The sequence below is a fragment of the Besnoitia besnoiti genome, chromosome X (genome assembly GCF_002563875.1).
Source record: "Besnoitia besnoiti strain Bb-Ger1 chromosome X, whole genome shotgun sequence".
NCBI classification, from domain to species: Eukaryota; Apicomplexa; class Conoidasida; order Eucoccidiorida; family Sarcocystidae; genus Besnoitia; species Besnoitia besnoiti.
This window is the reverse complement of record NC_042365.1, coordinates 864,145-878,672: the sequence shown is the minus strand read 5'-3', so window position 1 is coordinate 878,672 and position 14,528 is coordinate 864,145. Positions and strand designations below refer to the sequence as shown.

Genomic DNA, 14,528 nt, shown 5'->3' with positions numbered 1-14,528 from the left:
GATGGAGCCCGAAGTTAAGCCCCATAGCACGTCGCCTTCTGTGAAAGACTGCAACGTGAGAACTCGCTTGCTGCACCGAGCACCACGGAAAGGCGTTTTTCCTGCCTCTGCGCGTCGGCTGGGTCCGCGGGTCGTTTCCACCAATCGTGTAGGATCCTGGTCTTCAAGGCCTCCACTGACTGCCACCGCTTGTCGGCGAGATCCTGCAACCTCACAACCAAGTCGGTGGGGTCCACCGGGGAGCCCTCTTTCTCCGATGTCTTTCCCCCCGGTCCGTAGTCGAGCCGTGGAATACTCTCGACATCAAGCGGATCGATTATGTGATAGCCCGCACTGTAACATCGAAAGGCGAACTCCACAATGCCCGTTCGGCGGGCGCGAGATACCGATGACGTGGCATACGTCATCGACCTTCTCTAACACATCACCGATACCGGAGAATCTCTGAGGACCTCACTTGGCAGCTCCTGCAGTTGGCCAGGAATGTTCGCCTTGAGCGGCTGGCTTCTGCTTCGCCAATTTGAGCTCGGTCTGCTTCAGTCCAAGGGCCACCTATTTCAGTGCCTCCAACTGAGACTCTCTTTCTGCTTCGATCATCACTAGAGATGACAAAAGGTGGAGGTGTCATATTCTCCTGTTTTCCATGATACATCGCCGCGACTAACTCGTTCCCAGGGTGATTCGGCCCCGGAAATAGACATGGACACGCTGAGACGTTCCATGTATTCTGACTCGATTATAGCCAGCTTGGCTTAATACCCGTTTAACTTGAGGTATTCATGTGTGTTATTAGTACGGGTTGCGGATCTTGCTGCAAGTGTGAGAAGCCCAGCAGTGAGCATCAGCCCGGCTCCTGGCGTTTGTCAAATTCTGATTTGAGGTAGCGAGAGGCTTCACGGGTTTGCACGTCCTGCATCCAGCTTGGGCGGGGCGCGACTCTCGACTTCTCGAACTCAAAGACAAAAATCGGAAGTCCGATCGCTGTACTGTGCAATGGAAAAAGGCTAATAACTCAACCGCAGCCTCTGACTGAGCCCTCCATTCGACACTGCGGCCGTTACGCACCGTCACGCGCTGCGCCTTCCTACGCAGTTAATGCAGCATCGGCGGCGCGCTTCTGTGACAACGGTATTCGCATGCCACGAGAGAGAAAATTACCCGTCCAGGCCCCCAGTCACTTTCTTCTTTTATGGAAGCAGGAAGAGCCCAACCATGCGCACCTTCCGTGCCGTGAGGCGGAGACACAGCCGCTTCTTTTCCCCGTGCTCTTTGTGTGGCGCATCTATCGGCGCCCCTGGAAGAGGGAACTTGCGAACTTCCACGCATTCCTTTCTAGAGAAGAATTCAGGCACTGGGGCGTCACACTCATCTAGAGAGGCCAGACTTGCTGTTTCAACCTCCCCGGCGAAAACTGAATACTCGGATAGCGATGAACACTCGCATCGGCAGCGCTCGTTCGAGGCACGCTACCACGCCGTGTCTTCCCGAGGTGAGCTGTTTGGCAAGAGCCCGCCTCTGGCAAAGAAGCTGGTGCGCGTACGTTTTATTCGAGAGCAGACAGGCGTCTCTACCCGACCACCCGCGTGCCCCATTCAGCTCTCTGTGGAGGTCGTTTTCTGATTTTTCTCGCTGTCATTGCCTTAACTGCATGGGTCACACAGGCCACTGCTCATTTGTTCACTTCTCTTGGGCCCCCGCTTCTGTGCACTATCGCTTGGATTTGTGAAAAGAATGATGGGAGGGAATGCGCACCGGGAGGAGGGGGGGGGGGGAGGGGGCGGGGGAAGTAGTACGCAGGCGGCGAGCAAGCGACCTTCCTCGTCTTCATTCTCGTTGTCTGGTACATGCCTGTTTTCTGCCTCTTTGCTCTCCCGGCCTTAGCCGTTCGGTGACAGTCCTTTCGGGAAACAAGCTTGTGCCCCAGTTGTTTTCGGTCTGCTTCACTGTAGCTCTTGCTTTTTCTCCTTCGGTTCGTACAAACCCCTGGGTCAAAACTTAGTTGCCGGTGGGCGGGCGCACACGAGGAACCCGTCGCCCTCCTTCGCGAGTCGGTTTTCCCACCCGCGTGCCTCTTCTCCTTCCTTTTTCTCCCAAAAAGAGAGTGTCTTCGCCCCATCAGGCCTCGCTCCTCTCACGTGTTGACTGTGCAGCCATTCGGGACGGAATTCCACTCGAGAAGTCGGCTTCGTGTGTGCTCGCCCGTCCTGTGCCTGCGAAGCTCCATATCTCACCATCTCTGAGTTCGCATCACGTCTCCAACAACCGGTTGCTATAAATCCTTCTTGCTTCCTTCCATCTCTGGTACTTTTCCGTCGCAGTCCCGGTTTGTTGTGTCCGGCGAGGATCCCTCCGGGGGCCTTCGTTCGCACACTCGCCGCCCCCTGCTCTGTGTACCGCGCGTTGCTGCGTCGAGCTTTTGAGAGGCGCTGATGATCGTCCGTCGCGAGAGAGCATTTGTGAAAAAAATCGGCGCTTTATGTTCTGTGCAGGAGACGCTTTGACGACGGCGTCTGTGGTCGCCGGGGTGCTGCAGCGCGAGACTCTTCGGCTTTCAGGGCCTCAGGCTTCGCGTGAAGGGCAACCGCACGATGTTAAGCACCTCTCTCCTCTCGAAGCGTTAACGCCCATTCTGCTAATTCAGCGTTGTGCTTTCCTCCTCTCGCCTTCTCCAGCCTGCCTTCCGCGCCGGTCACGCGGGCAAAGGGACCTTCGTCTCTACAGCCGCGCGTCCGCTTGCCCTAGGTTTACGGGTGCTGCCTCGTCACTTCACCTACCTAGTTTACCGTATCTGAGCTTTCTGGCGACCCGAAGGCACATAACGCTTTCTTTGCGAAGCGAGGGCGATAAGCGGGCGCTTACGAAGGGAGAAAACTCCGTCTGGATCTCGGGGCGAGCCGCCAGGGACCGTGAGTCTCTCGCTGCTGGCGAGGTCTTCTGGGGGATCTGTGGCTCCCGTGGGCGCGTCTCGCTCGTTTACCCACGCTCGGATTCAGCAGGACGTGTGACCCGTGTGTTTGTCGAGCGCTCGCTATCCAGCTGCTCTAGACGAGCGCTTAATCGTCGCCTCACGCTTCTCTTCGCGTCATCAGCCCACGCACGCCAGAAGTCGCTAACCCTCGCAGGGATGAAGGCACGTATCTAGCGGACGCTGGTCTCTGCGCAGCCTTTGCACCGCGTGGAATATGCCCAAGAGTGCCGGTCAGTGCGGCATGGAATGAAGCGGAGCGAAGAATCCTTTCAGTAGTGGGATGGAAATGTCTGAAGACGTGGCGCCTGGCGCGGAACGCGCAGGCGTCCTTTGTGGAGACGAGTTTTGCGAGGAGTATGTCGCTTCTCAGGACTCAGACGCGCGCGGGAACTCGCCCTCGCGCCGCTGCGGCACTCTTGCAGCAGAACGAGAAGTCACCATGGGGGACGCGAGCGACGAAGCGACCCAGCCGGGGGACCGCTGCGTCGTGGCGGCAGCCGAGAATGCGCCTTGCGTCTCCTCTGCTCCAGTCCTGTGCATGCATCCAGGCAACGGGCGCTTCCCGACGGCGGACTCTTCCCAAGGCGCGCATGCTGCAGAGCACGCCTCTGGCTCGGGAGGCGACGACACTCGAAGGGCACTAGTGCCTGACGCATGCGCGGCTGCAGATGGGGACGCGCCCATCAGCGCTCTGGCGCCAACTGTTCACAAAGGCCCGGCGGCCGCTCAGATGACTGCCGCCCGCGCGCATGCAGCGAGCGCCTGCGGTGCGCCCACACTCCACGCTGTCGTCGGAGACCGCGCCTCGATCGCTGCTCCCGGCGCGCCGTCCCATGCGCAGAAGTCGGCTCCGCGGGGCATTTGCGCGGCCGCCAAGAGCATTGTGCGGAACTCGGGCTGCAGCCGGCCGTCGCCGCTCTCCAGCGCGCCTCCGACCGCGGCGGGGGGAGGCGGCGTGTGCCCCAGAGGCCAGCGGGACGGGTCAGGTGCCCCGGGCGGCGACGCCGAGCGGAGGCCAGCGACCCCGGGGGGCGAACTCGCCAACAGCCTTGCGGAGTCCCCCCGCAACCCGAGCAGCCGCGAACTAGACCAGGGCGTTCCAGAGCTCATCGGGGGGTCATCTGCCCCGCACGCATCTGGAAGTGTTGGCGAGTACGATCGAGTGAGCGAAGGGAGTGAGGCGGCGGACAAGAGGGACGGGCGGGAGTGTGACAAAGCTTTCAGTGGAGAAAGCCTGTCAAAGGACGGCAAGAAAAAGGCGTCAGGGTTTTCGACGTCGCTCTCTTCTTCCCGTTCGTCCTCCGTCGCAGCGCCCTCGCGAGGGGGCGACGCAGGCGCCAAGAAGCGAAAGGGAGCAGGCGACGCCGCGAGTCTCCCTCGTGCGGGGGGGGTTAGGCGCCCTTCGCTGTCGAAGAGCAGGAGGAGCGGTGTCGTGGCGTCTGGGTCGTCACGCCGTGACCGCGACGAAGAGGACTACGCCTCCTTGTATTACGCGTTGCCTGGACAAGTAAAAAAGAAGATGAAACGCACCGCTGGCGACGCGCTAGGCGTGCCTGCCTTTGCGTCTCCCCGCCTCCAGACGACGCCTTCGCCATTCCGCCGGCTAGCGTCCAAGAAGGTCGCCTCCGCGTCGTGCCTCCTCGCGCGCAAGTACGAAGAAAGCTCGCCATACGCCGGAGGCGACCACGCGTCTCACAGTCATCATTACTACCACTGGCTCGCTGCATCGCACGCGTCGGGAGGCTCGGGAGCCCACAGCGGGCTCGCGGGCGGCGGGGGGTTAGGGCCCGCGGGCGGCGGGCGAAGCGGCGGTCTCAGCGAGAAAGTGAGGAAGCTGGTGGAGCAAACGATGTCTGAGAAGCACAGGGTCGTCTGGATCGAACGAGGCGAGGCCAAAGGCTTCCTCCCTCTCCCAGGCATGCAAGAAGAGCGCGTCTACCTCGTCTGGACGGAAAAAGGAATCGACATCCTTGCCGATGTGCAGGTCAGCTCACATGCCTCTCAGCCACGCCGGTCGAGTGTGCGCCGCTCTCTTCGTGCAACGGGGGACAACAGATATCTGCTCTGAGGCGTCTGAACGCCGGTCCTTGTAGTGGCGCGTGAACCACCTGTTGGTTCCCGCGCAGTTTCCGACGTCTCTCTGTGGTCGTCCTCGGCCCTGTGGCGAAAATCCCTGCTCGCGTGGTTTCGCTGGGGAACATTTTGGGTCCTTTCAAAAGCTTTCGTTTCGTCTCTGCTTGGCTCTCCTCAGGCGTACATCCCCTGGACGCACTGCCCCGTGCTGATGCCGACAAAGTACCGCCGCAATCAAATTCCGTTCCTCGTTCTCTCTTCAACGTCTGTGGCCTTGTTGTTTTCTCACGTCTGTCGCCGGAGTGCGACGGCGGTCTATCGGTTGCCCCTGCCGCGAACGCCGCAGGCCTACCGCAAGCACGTACTCAATCTCCTTCGCACGGAGGAGCCCGAGAAGCCTGCTTCTCAGCCCTCGAAAAGTCAACGAAGACGGTCTCCCTGCTCGTCTCCGTCGCCAAACGGCCGCTCAAAGTTAGCTTCTGCACCGGCCGAAGCGAAGTCGCCCTCAGAAGACGCGGGCTCGACCGCCGAGCCCAAGCCGTCACCTGCGCCGAGCCCGCACAGCGGCACTTCGCCGTCGGCGTCTTCCTCGCGGCCGTTTCGACTCTCTGCCGCGTCTCCACAGGAGGCTACCGCGGATGCTGCGGCGCCTGCTGTCCCTGTGTCTTCCCCGGACCAGGGGGGGGGGCGCCCCCCCCTCAAGTCCGAGGGCGGCGCCGCTTCGCCGCCGGCCTTCTTCCTGCCTTCAGCGCTGACCACGGCTGCGTCGCTGTCTTCCTCGCTGGGCTCCGCGTCGCCGACGCCGACCGAAGGCCCGCTGCTGGAAAGCGCAGGGTCGGGTGAGAAGGAGAGCGAAAAACCTGACCTGAGCATGCCCCGGCCGTCTCCCGACGCGCGCGAGCCAGTCAAGGCGCAGACGGGCCCAGACGGCGAGGGCCCCCAAGGGACGCCGACCGCCGGCGCGAAAGAAAAAAAGCCGGAGGGGGAGGCCGCCAAGGCAGAAGAGGACAGCGCGGCGCGCGTGAAGGCGGAGCTGCAGGGAGACCAGCCAAGCACGGGCGAGGCTCCAAAGGAAACGAAAGATCGAGAGATGCAGCGAGAAGGCGAAGGCCCTCCTCCCAGGTCGAGTTCTGCACCCACGAGTCAGTTGTCGCCCAAGTCTACCGCAACCGCGGCTGCCTCTTCACCGCCGTCCTCTCGGATGGCTCGCGGCGGAGGTGCTGGACGGGCCCAACGGGGCGGTCAAGGGGCCTCGAAGGAGGGCGAGAGGGACGCCGCAGAGAGCGGCACGCCGGGCGAGGAGGTGGCAGACGACGAAGACCTCTTTTGGGCGAACGGAGGCAAGAAGGGCTTCCCCCTCACTGCGGTGGACATGCGCGACTTCTACTGCTGCTCCCAAGGCAAAGTGATTGGCGAGGACTACGTTTACTTCCGGCAGTACCTTCCCGACGACGAAGGGGCGGACATCTACGACCTCCACGTCTCCATTCGCAAACGCCCCAAGAAGCTCCTCCTAAAGAAGCCCCGGGTGCCCTCGAGCAGCGCCAGCTTCTCCGCTGGAGCGGGTGCGCAGAAGCGCCTTGAAGAGAGTGACGCGCCGCTCGCTTCTTCGCCCGGAGATCTGTCCTCGGCCTTCGCGGCCTCGTCCCCAGACCTCGCGAGCTCAGGCTCCAGCGGGGTCGCGGCTGGAGGAGACAGTCTCCTCGAGGACACGTTGGCGCATGGCGGCGCGGGCGCGGCGCCCGAGGGAGGCGAGGGCGGAGGCAGCAAGGTTGACTCAGGCGCAGCCACGGCGGCGCCTGACGCCTCGAAGGCGTCGCCGGCACAGCTCCTGCGGTTGCTTATGGCTCCAAACCCAGGCGGCGCAGTCGAAGCGGGTGAAAAGGAGGCCAAAGAAGAGGGCGGCGACAGCGGCTCTTCTGCAACGTGGAAAAACTGGACCTACGTGGACGACTACGGCGAAGACGGAATGGACGCGGCTCTCAAGTTGCCATTTTCGTTCACCTCGGAAGTTCGGGTGCTCCTAGGCCTCGCCACCAGTCCCACGCCGCACAGATGCAAGTCAGTCCACAAGAAAAAGAATAAACTGCGACAGCAGGAAGGAGCCGCTGGGGGGCGTCTTCCAGTGAGTGTCACTCAGTCTGGCAATCTAGAAGAGACTCAGGGGCGAGAGCGCGAGGGTGAAGCAGCCACCAGAGGGGACAGAAACCAGCGGTCTGCTCAGGAGTGTGCGCGTCGGAGTGCATCTGTGAACGACGTCGAAACGCATGTGTTCCGCGTTTTTTTTCGTGTGGCACTGTGTGCATGTGCAGCATGTCACTGGCGAGTCACCGAGTCGCGGGCGCAGTCCAGCGCAAGATTCGCATGTACCAGTGCTCTGCGGACGGCGAGACGCGCGGCGAGCAAGTCGACCCGTTCGAGCCCGAGGCGCCTTCATCACGCGTTTCGACTTCAGGGGACGACGGCGACGAGGAAAGGGAAGACGCGGAGACCGCGAAGGACGGCGAAGAGAAAGCGGGGAAGGGGGACGCCTCAGAAGCGGAGATTGCGGCTGCGCGGCCGTCGGGTACGGCGGAAGAAGAGGCGAAGGCATCCGCGCAGGAATCCCCCGAGGGAGCTGCGCCGCCCGCCCCCTCGGTCAAGCAGGGCGAACAGGCTGGCGCGGGTGCCGATGTGGAGCTGTCCAGTGGAAGAGACGGCAGCGAAGCCGGAGAGGATAAAAGAGCGCCAGAAGACGAAGCGAAGGAGGCGGCGGGAGCGGAGAAAGGGGCAGAGACCGGGGACGAGGACATGGAACGCGAAGCTGCTGAGAAAACGGATTCAGAAGAAGAAGACGACGAGCAACAGAAGAAGCGACGCAGCGAAACAGAGACCTTTGCGATCTCCTCGCACGACCTCCCCAACGGAAGCCTCGCGGAAATCGACTATCCAACCGAGTTCACTCAGTTCCGCGAGGCGGATCGCATCCGAATCTACGACCGAGACTTCGTCGCCAGGGCTCTCAAGCTCATCGTCGATGTTGCGCTTGTTTCTGGGGGGTAGGTCGCGCAGGCATCGCGCCATCACTCCGTTCAATGAATTGTCTGCATGTGCGTCCCCCGCGGCGACGGACGCGTCGTCGAGAGCCGAATCCCCGTTCGCAATGGATTCTACGCATCTATCGATGAGGCATGTGCGTCTGCGCGTAGGTGCTCATTTTTTTTCTGTCGGCTAGCTCCGATGCGGATGATCTCTCTCTCTCTGTCTCTGTGTATGCAGGGCGGATCTGTCGGCAGTCAATTTGGCGCAGTACGCGCCGAATTTGTTTTGGAACATCATTCGCTTCAGCGGGGGCAACAAAGACATCGACGAGGTGGTGCGGACGATCGCGCCGTCCGTGGCGTCGCTGCGGAGTGCACGCGGTCGGCGGAAGCGCGAGCTCGAGAGCTCCTCCTTCGCGACGCTCTCCTCTGGGCGGCTGGGCGCCGCGGCCCGCCGCGGAGACCGCAGCCTGCATGACGACTTTCTCGGCGCCGGCCGCTGGGTGAAGAAGAACAAGGCGGCGGACGCCGCCGCCTTCTCCCTCGAGGACTGGCTAGCAGGCAACGGAGACGATTCGCGAAGGAGCGCAGCCGAGCGCGCCGAGACGGGAGTCGACAAGGCGAAGCAGCGCGAGGAGAAGCGGCAGAAGGAGCTCGAAGAACGCTTTCTGGAAATGAAACACGAATTCGAAGAAAAGGCCCGAAATATGATGTAAGCGCATGCGAGCGGGGCTGCCAGCGGCAATTGAGGGGCCAGATCGCAGCAGACCCCCACGGACGAGGCGGGCTCCGCCGCGCCTGTCTGGGTCGCGAATGAGTACAACGCCTCAGGGCGGTTGCAGCTCCCGAACGGTCTTGAATGGCGTCCAGGCTGGCGGATTTTTGAAGGGTTCACGCGTAGAGAGGTAGCCTGTGGCCTATAAGGAAAGTGTGGCTCGACGCTGTGACAAGCTGTCTCCGCGACCGTCTCGGCTCGCTGTTCAACAGGGTTGAGCGCAGCTTTGAGCAGCGCCAACACATCTTTGTTGGCGAGTATCGAGGGCATAAGCAGTGGCGTATCTTGTCTGTGGAATCAGCATCAGCTTGCGTGGAGTTATCAAGGAAGCTGGCGGGCTGCCTGTGGTCGCACGCACCGCAAAAACTGGAGTGGTGGACGCGCGGCGGCGTGTAATACTGCAGATACATAAATATATATATGTACATATATTTATGTACATGCGTGCATATTAAATCTGAAGATATGCATGTTTGTCGGGTTTGCTGTGGTGCCCAGCGCGAGGCGCTTGGCGTTGAAGGACGAGATGCACAGCGACGGAAAGGGCTCGAAGAAGAGAGTTCCTTCTTTGCCGGAGAACGACGACCGCGCCCTCGTGAACTTGATTATTGATCCTGAACAGGGCATCCTCAAGTGCGTCGCTCTCTCTAGTTCTCTTCGCCCAGTTTTGGGGCGACCTGGTTGTCAGGCAGTCCTCGTCCGATTTCTTCTGTGCCCGAGCGATGCTAGCGGCATGTGTCTGGCCTCTGAGACGGCTGGGGCGGGTGCCCCCGCCTAGCAGAGTTCGCGTCTCCGCGGTTTCTTCGAGGCGTCAAATCGTACCTCGTGTTTCCTGCGAATTTGTTGCCGTAGATGGCCGCTGTCGCTGATGAGCATCCGCCAGCGGAACGTGATCTACCAGGAGTGTCTCCGGCGCGACTTGACTGCCTGCATCCGCTTGACCAAAGTCCCAGGGAAGGGTCGCGCCGTGTTCGCCGCAGACACCATCCTCAAGGATGATTTCGTCGTCGGTAAGACATGCGCGTTGCTCTGCGCAAACGCTGCGATCTTCGGCGCCGATATCAAGTCCAAGGAGGCGCGGGAAACGTGGGGATATGATAGACCGTCCCGAGCTCGGGGTTTTCGCGTGGGTCGCGTTTTCTGGTACGTTGAATCCCATTCCCTGTGGCCGTCCGTGTTTGTCTAGTTCCGCGGCGTCTCCTGCATGCATGCGTCGTTTCTGAGTGCTCTGCCGAGCTATGGCACTTTCGGCGCCTTCAGCAGATTCCAGCGAAGCGCCTCGGCCGGAAAACGTGAGCCATCGCCGGTAGAGACGACGTATTCTGCTTTTGTTTTCGCGCGCTGGCGGTGCGGAGTGTCTCCCCTCGTCGATGGATGCAGAGGGTCTGTTCGCCGCGTCCATGAGGCAGCAGTTTTCCCAACAAAATTTTAAAAGTCAGGACTTTTCCAGTTTGTTGCTTTTGACTAGAATTAATCACTTTTCATTCAAATGAATGTTATACATTGTTTTGGTATGTGTGTGTTCGCTTTGCCAGAATACAAAGGCGAGCTCTGCTCCGAGCGAGAGGCGCGCGAGCGAGAGCAACGCTACAACAGATCCAGAGTCCCGATGGGGTAAGCAGCGAGGGAGTCGGCAGGCAGGAGACCGAAAGATGCGTCGCGAGGATCATAGAGAGAGGGACAGTGTCCATCTAAAGGGACAAATTCGCAGAAAATACGGGATACGATTCGGCGCCTCAAAGACTGCGCGGAGATGCGAACTCTGCGTGGCGGAGGCTCCCGCCTCAGCCGGTTCAGAGAGAGACACAGGGAGAGTTGGAGAGAGAGAGATGCGTAGGGTAACAGGAAAGAAAGAGGACGCGGCGACCCGCACGGGTCAGCAAACAGAAACCAGGTCTAGGATTGAACTGAATGAACGGCAGGCGTGAGTCCGAGGCAGGACCGGTTTCTTCTCATCCGCATGCGAGATTTGAGCGCATGAGTCGCCTCCTCTCCCCGCCGGTTTATGTGTGCTTCCCAGGAGCTTCATGTTTTACTTCAAGAACGGCTCCCGAATGATGGCGATCGACGCGACCGACGAGAAGCAAGACTTTGGCCCTGCCCGTCTCATCAATCACTCTAGAAAAAACCCAAATATGACTCCGAGAGTACGGGACCCGCTGTGCACACAACAGGCTCCTGTTTCTTCGTCGGTTTGCTAGCTTGAAACGAGCGCAAGTTCGAATATCGCCCGAGACCTCTGTCATGTATATCGCATTTTGTGTCTGCGCACATCTTTGAAATTAAGCGTCAGTCCAGCAGGTGTGTGAAGCTGCGTCGCGCCGCTCGCGCTCAAGAGACGCCTGTGACTTTTTCTTGGAGGGCAGCTGCGCTGTGACGGCGAGTTTGGCAGGCGGGCGCCCTTCGTCTATCATCTCGTCTGGGGTGTCTCAACTTGGTCTGCAGGCGATCATGTTCGATGACCTCAGCAGCGAGCCGCGGCTGATTTTCGTCGCCAGACGAAACATAGAAAAGTGAGCAGACCTTGAGGAAACATGGGCTTTAGGTTCGCGGGAGAGGCGCGACACGGGTATTGTCTTCGGTTAGCCGAGAGTCCTTTAGAGGATCTTCCACTGGAGGTATGGTGTGTTCGTCACGATAGGTTTTGGGGGCTTTGATCCACACAGACGCGACTGCATTTCACTCCGAGGAGGCAGCGATACCCAGAGATAGATGGAGCGGTATCAGAGGCGAACGAGTTGGCGCCTAGGCATGTCGCTCGCTTGCATGTCTCTCGGTTTACATTTATCTACAGATGTGCGCTCAAGCGGCGTCAAGTATTCGTGTCTGGAGCGATTCCCCCTCTACATATATTTTTACGCTGAGCAGAGGGAGAGATCGGTTTGCTGGTCGCCGGTCTAGCGAGGCCCTGCGAGGCAGGCCGGCGATGTTTTCATGACAGGAAGACTTTGCTTTTCTTCTTTTCAGAGATGAGGAACTGCTGGTTGACTACGGCGAGCGCGACCCCGATGTGATCAAGGAGCATCCCTGGCTGAACAACTGAGTCTTTCTATCGGTCTTTTTCTCTTTTTGGCTGTTCTGTCGTGGTCCCGTTTGCATTTCTTGCGCGGCAAATGGTGAGGACGAGCGACGAGGGAGAAGAACGGAGCTAAACAAAGGTGTGAAGCAGAACTAAGCTTGTTTATGTGCACATTTTAATGTCTTTTTGCATGTATGCGGTCGGAAGGCAGGTGGATCGCGGCGTCCTCACAATGGAACGTCTCGGCACTCGCGAGCGTATATGTACCTGCGTCTAGATTCAGCTGGAGCAAATGTGATTCTCCGCGTGCGTTTCGAGAGCGATGTATAGCAGGGGACTATGTTGAGCTTTAGGTTTGGGGGAGAGATGTGACTTGCGATCTATTTTGTCGCCCGTTGGCACTCCTGGTTTTGTCTGGTTCATTTGTCAATGCTCGGTGCTTCCTCTTCGGCCGCTGCACGCGGTGCTCACCGCGAAAAGGACGGTTTTATCCTTGTAAGAGAACGAGAAAAACGAGAGAGCGGAGAATGACATGGCTTTCGCAACGCACTCCGTTGCAGGGGGGATAGATGTGCATATGTTTTCGCTCTGAACGACATTCGCTTTGCGGCGAGGCACTAGGGTAAGTCGGGGAGGCCCCCCACATGGGGGGAGTGTTTGTCTCCTCGCTACTTCACAATGAAGTTTTGTTTGCTTGCTCTCTTCGCTGGACGAAGAGGGCAGGCAGCATCAGCCGAATCTCGATACCCCTGTCTATATCCAACACACGAATCAGTCATTTTGTTTGGGCACATCTCCTCGCGTGCCTCACGGAATTATCTGCAACCTATGTGAATACGTTTCTTTGTATCTCCATGCATTTATTTTGAGAATGGAGCGTAGGTCTTGTGGATGCATCGCTTTGCGTGCAAGAATGTATCTTCCAAAACGCCGTGCAAGCATTGTTCAGAAGCGCTAGTCTTCCCGTTGTCCTGTTCTTTGTCGGCTTTTTCCCTCGTTCTGTAAAATGTAGAAAGCTTCTCCAACGTGATTCAGGCGGTCTCCGACCCCCAGCCGTCACGACTTTCCTCTATTTCGCGACACGAAATAATCTCGTGGGCAACGGGAAACCCTAGACGTTGAGCCTCTGCTGCCGTTTTTTTTTAGATTTAAGACTTCACCTCACCTCTTTCCCATGCGTCGCGATAGCGAGCAGACCTCGCTCCCCGATTTCCCACTCGCGGACGACGCATGGTGGGCGCCTTAGGAACGAAACCGAAAGAGTATCTTGTCGACGCGAATGCCTGGGTAGCTCTCTAGGTTGTGGTGCGCCGAAGGGCCCCGCACAAGGCATGCATTCTTTATTTTGCCGCACTGAGAAGGCTGCAGGATACGTTGAGGCTGGCGGCTTGAGGCGTTACCCCACCTTGTCGCAGAGGGGGTCACCCTACAAAAGGTTGAAGAACTCGCGTCAGGGACTGCCTTTCGCGAGTGCCTTTCCAATTAAACCGGGAGCTTTTAGCAAAGGCAGTGGCAGCGGGGATCAGTGCGGCTCGGCCTGCGCTTTGATTAATGAGTCTTGGGGTGCTCGGAAGGGTCGCAGCGAGTCAGCGTCGGTCTATATTCTCAACACACGACTAAGTGGGATCTGCCAGCGCCTACTAACTCTCCCCTCGCACGAAAACGTTATCGGAATATCGGCAGAGGGTGTCTATGATCACGTTTTAGCAGGCAGCGAATCAGCTTCCCTCAGTCTCTTTGTCTCTCGAGGTTGCGGTATGCAAGCGCGTCGTGAAATGAAGAACCCCGGGGACATCGCTCACGCCGTTTTCTCGCATGTGAGTCCCAAAGCATCTCACAGCATCGCGCGCTAAAGCGCGGCAATAATGGGCACCGAGATGGAAAGGACGGACGTCCCATGGCATCCGGATTGCAGGCCGCAGACCGATGAAAAAAAGTATACGGGAGAACGGCAAGCACAAGGTGGAGCATACCTTTCTATGGCGGTACGAGAAGGCGGTAGGGAACGGGGCAGAGTAGATGAACGTCGCCGCGACGCCGACAGCAGACAGGAAGCAACGGACGAAAGGTAAAGCAGTGAACAAGCAGACCGGACTGACACCTGATGCAGCAAAACAGATTATCAGCACGGGGGGGGGGGGGCGGTGGGGGGTAGGGGCCCAGTCGGGCTTTGAGGAGAACAAAGTCGGCTGCGGCTTCATACTCCATAAGTTGCAAAAAAAGACGTCCTTTGACGTTGCCTCGTTGTGAGGGAAGGAGAGGAATGATAACCAGGAAAAATGACGTGAAACCAGGCAAGAATGCCCCTGTGTGGAAAGCCGAGTGCAGGAAGCGAAACGCTTCGTGAACGACCGCCACCACGGAACTCCTGTACGCGCAGTTGCGCTGGGCATCCGTAACCCTATATGCGTGTATGTATTCATTTGCGAGGGTGTGTCTTAGACCTCTTCAACGCGACTCCGAAGAAAGGCACGCGTTTAACCTGCAGACTGCACATGGGATGGACTACCAGCTGTGTAGGCGTCGCGGCGCTCTGACTGTGACGGCATTCAAATGGCTAATAGGAGTAATCACGCCGCATCCTGCAGTTGAAAAGCGGAAGGAGCCCAGCACCCAAGGCTGAGAAGACAGAGACAGCCCGCCTCGAAACGGAAAACAATAAAACCCAACTCA

General features: G+C 59.1%; 1 protein-coding gene across 1 annotated transcript; it reads left to right on the top strand.

Annotated features, from left to right (window-relative positions):
* Nucleotides 1–3,248: 3,248 nt before the first annotated feature.
* BESB_016770 (uncharacterized protein) lies at nucleotides 3,249–11,879 on the top strand (the record flags this gene model as incomplete). The annotated part of the gene is made up of 10 exons (XM_029360392.1): nucleotides 3,249–4,952; nucleotides 5,220–7,102; nucleotides 7,354–8,079; nucleotides 8,300–8,773; nucleotides 9,335–9,469; nucleotides 9,689–9,846; nucleotides 10,372–10,450; nucleotides 10,857–10,983; nucleotides 11,282–11,349; nucleotides 11,804–11,879. 10 exons carry the CDS (start codon nucleotides 3,249–3,251, stop codon nucleotides 11,877–11,879), a joined length of 5,430 nt encoding a protein of 1,809 aa, XP_029216368.1.
* Nucleotides 11,880–14,528: the final 2,649 nt, after the last annotated feature.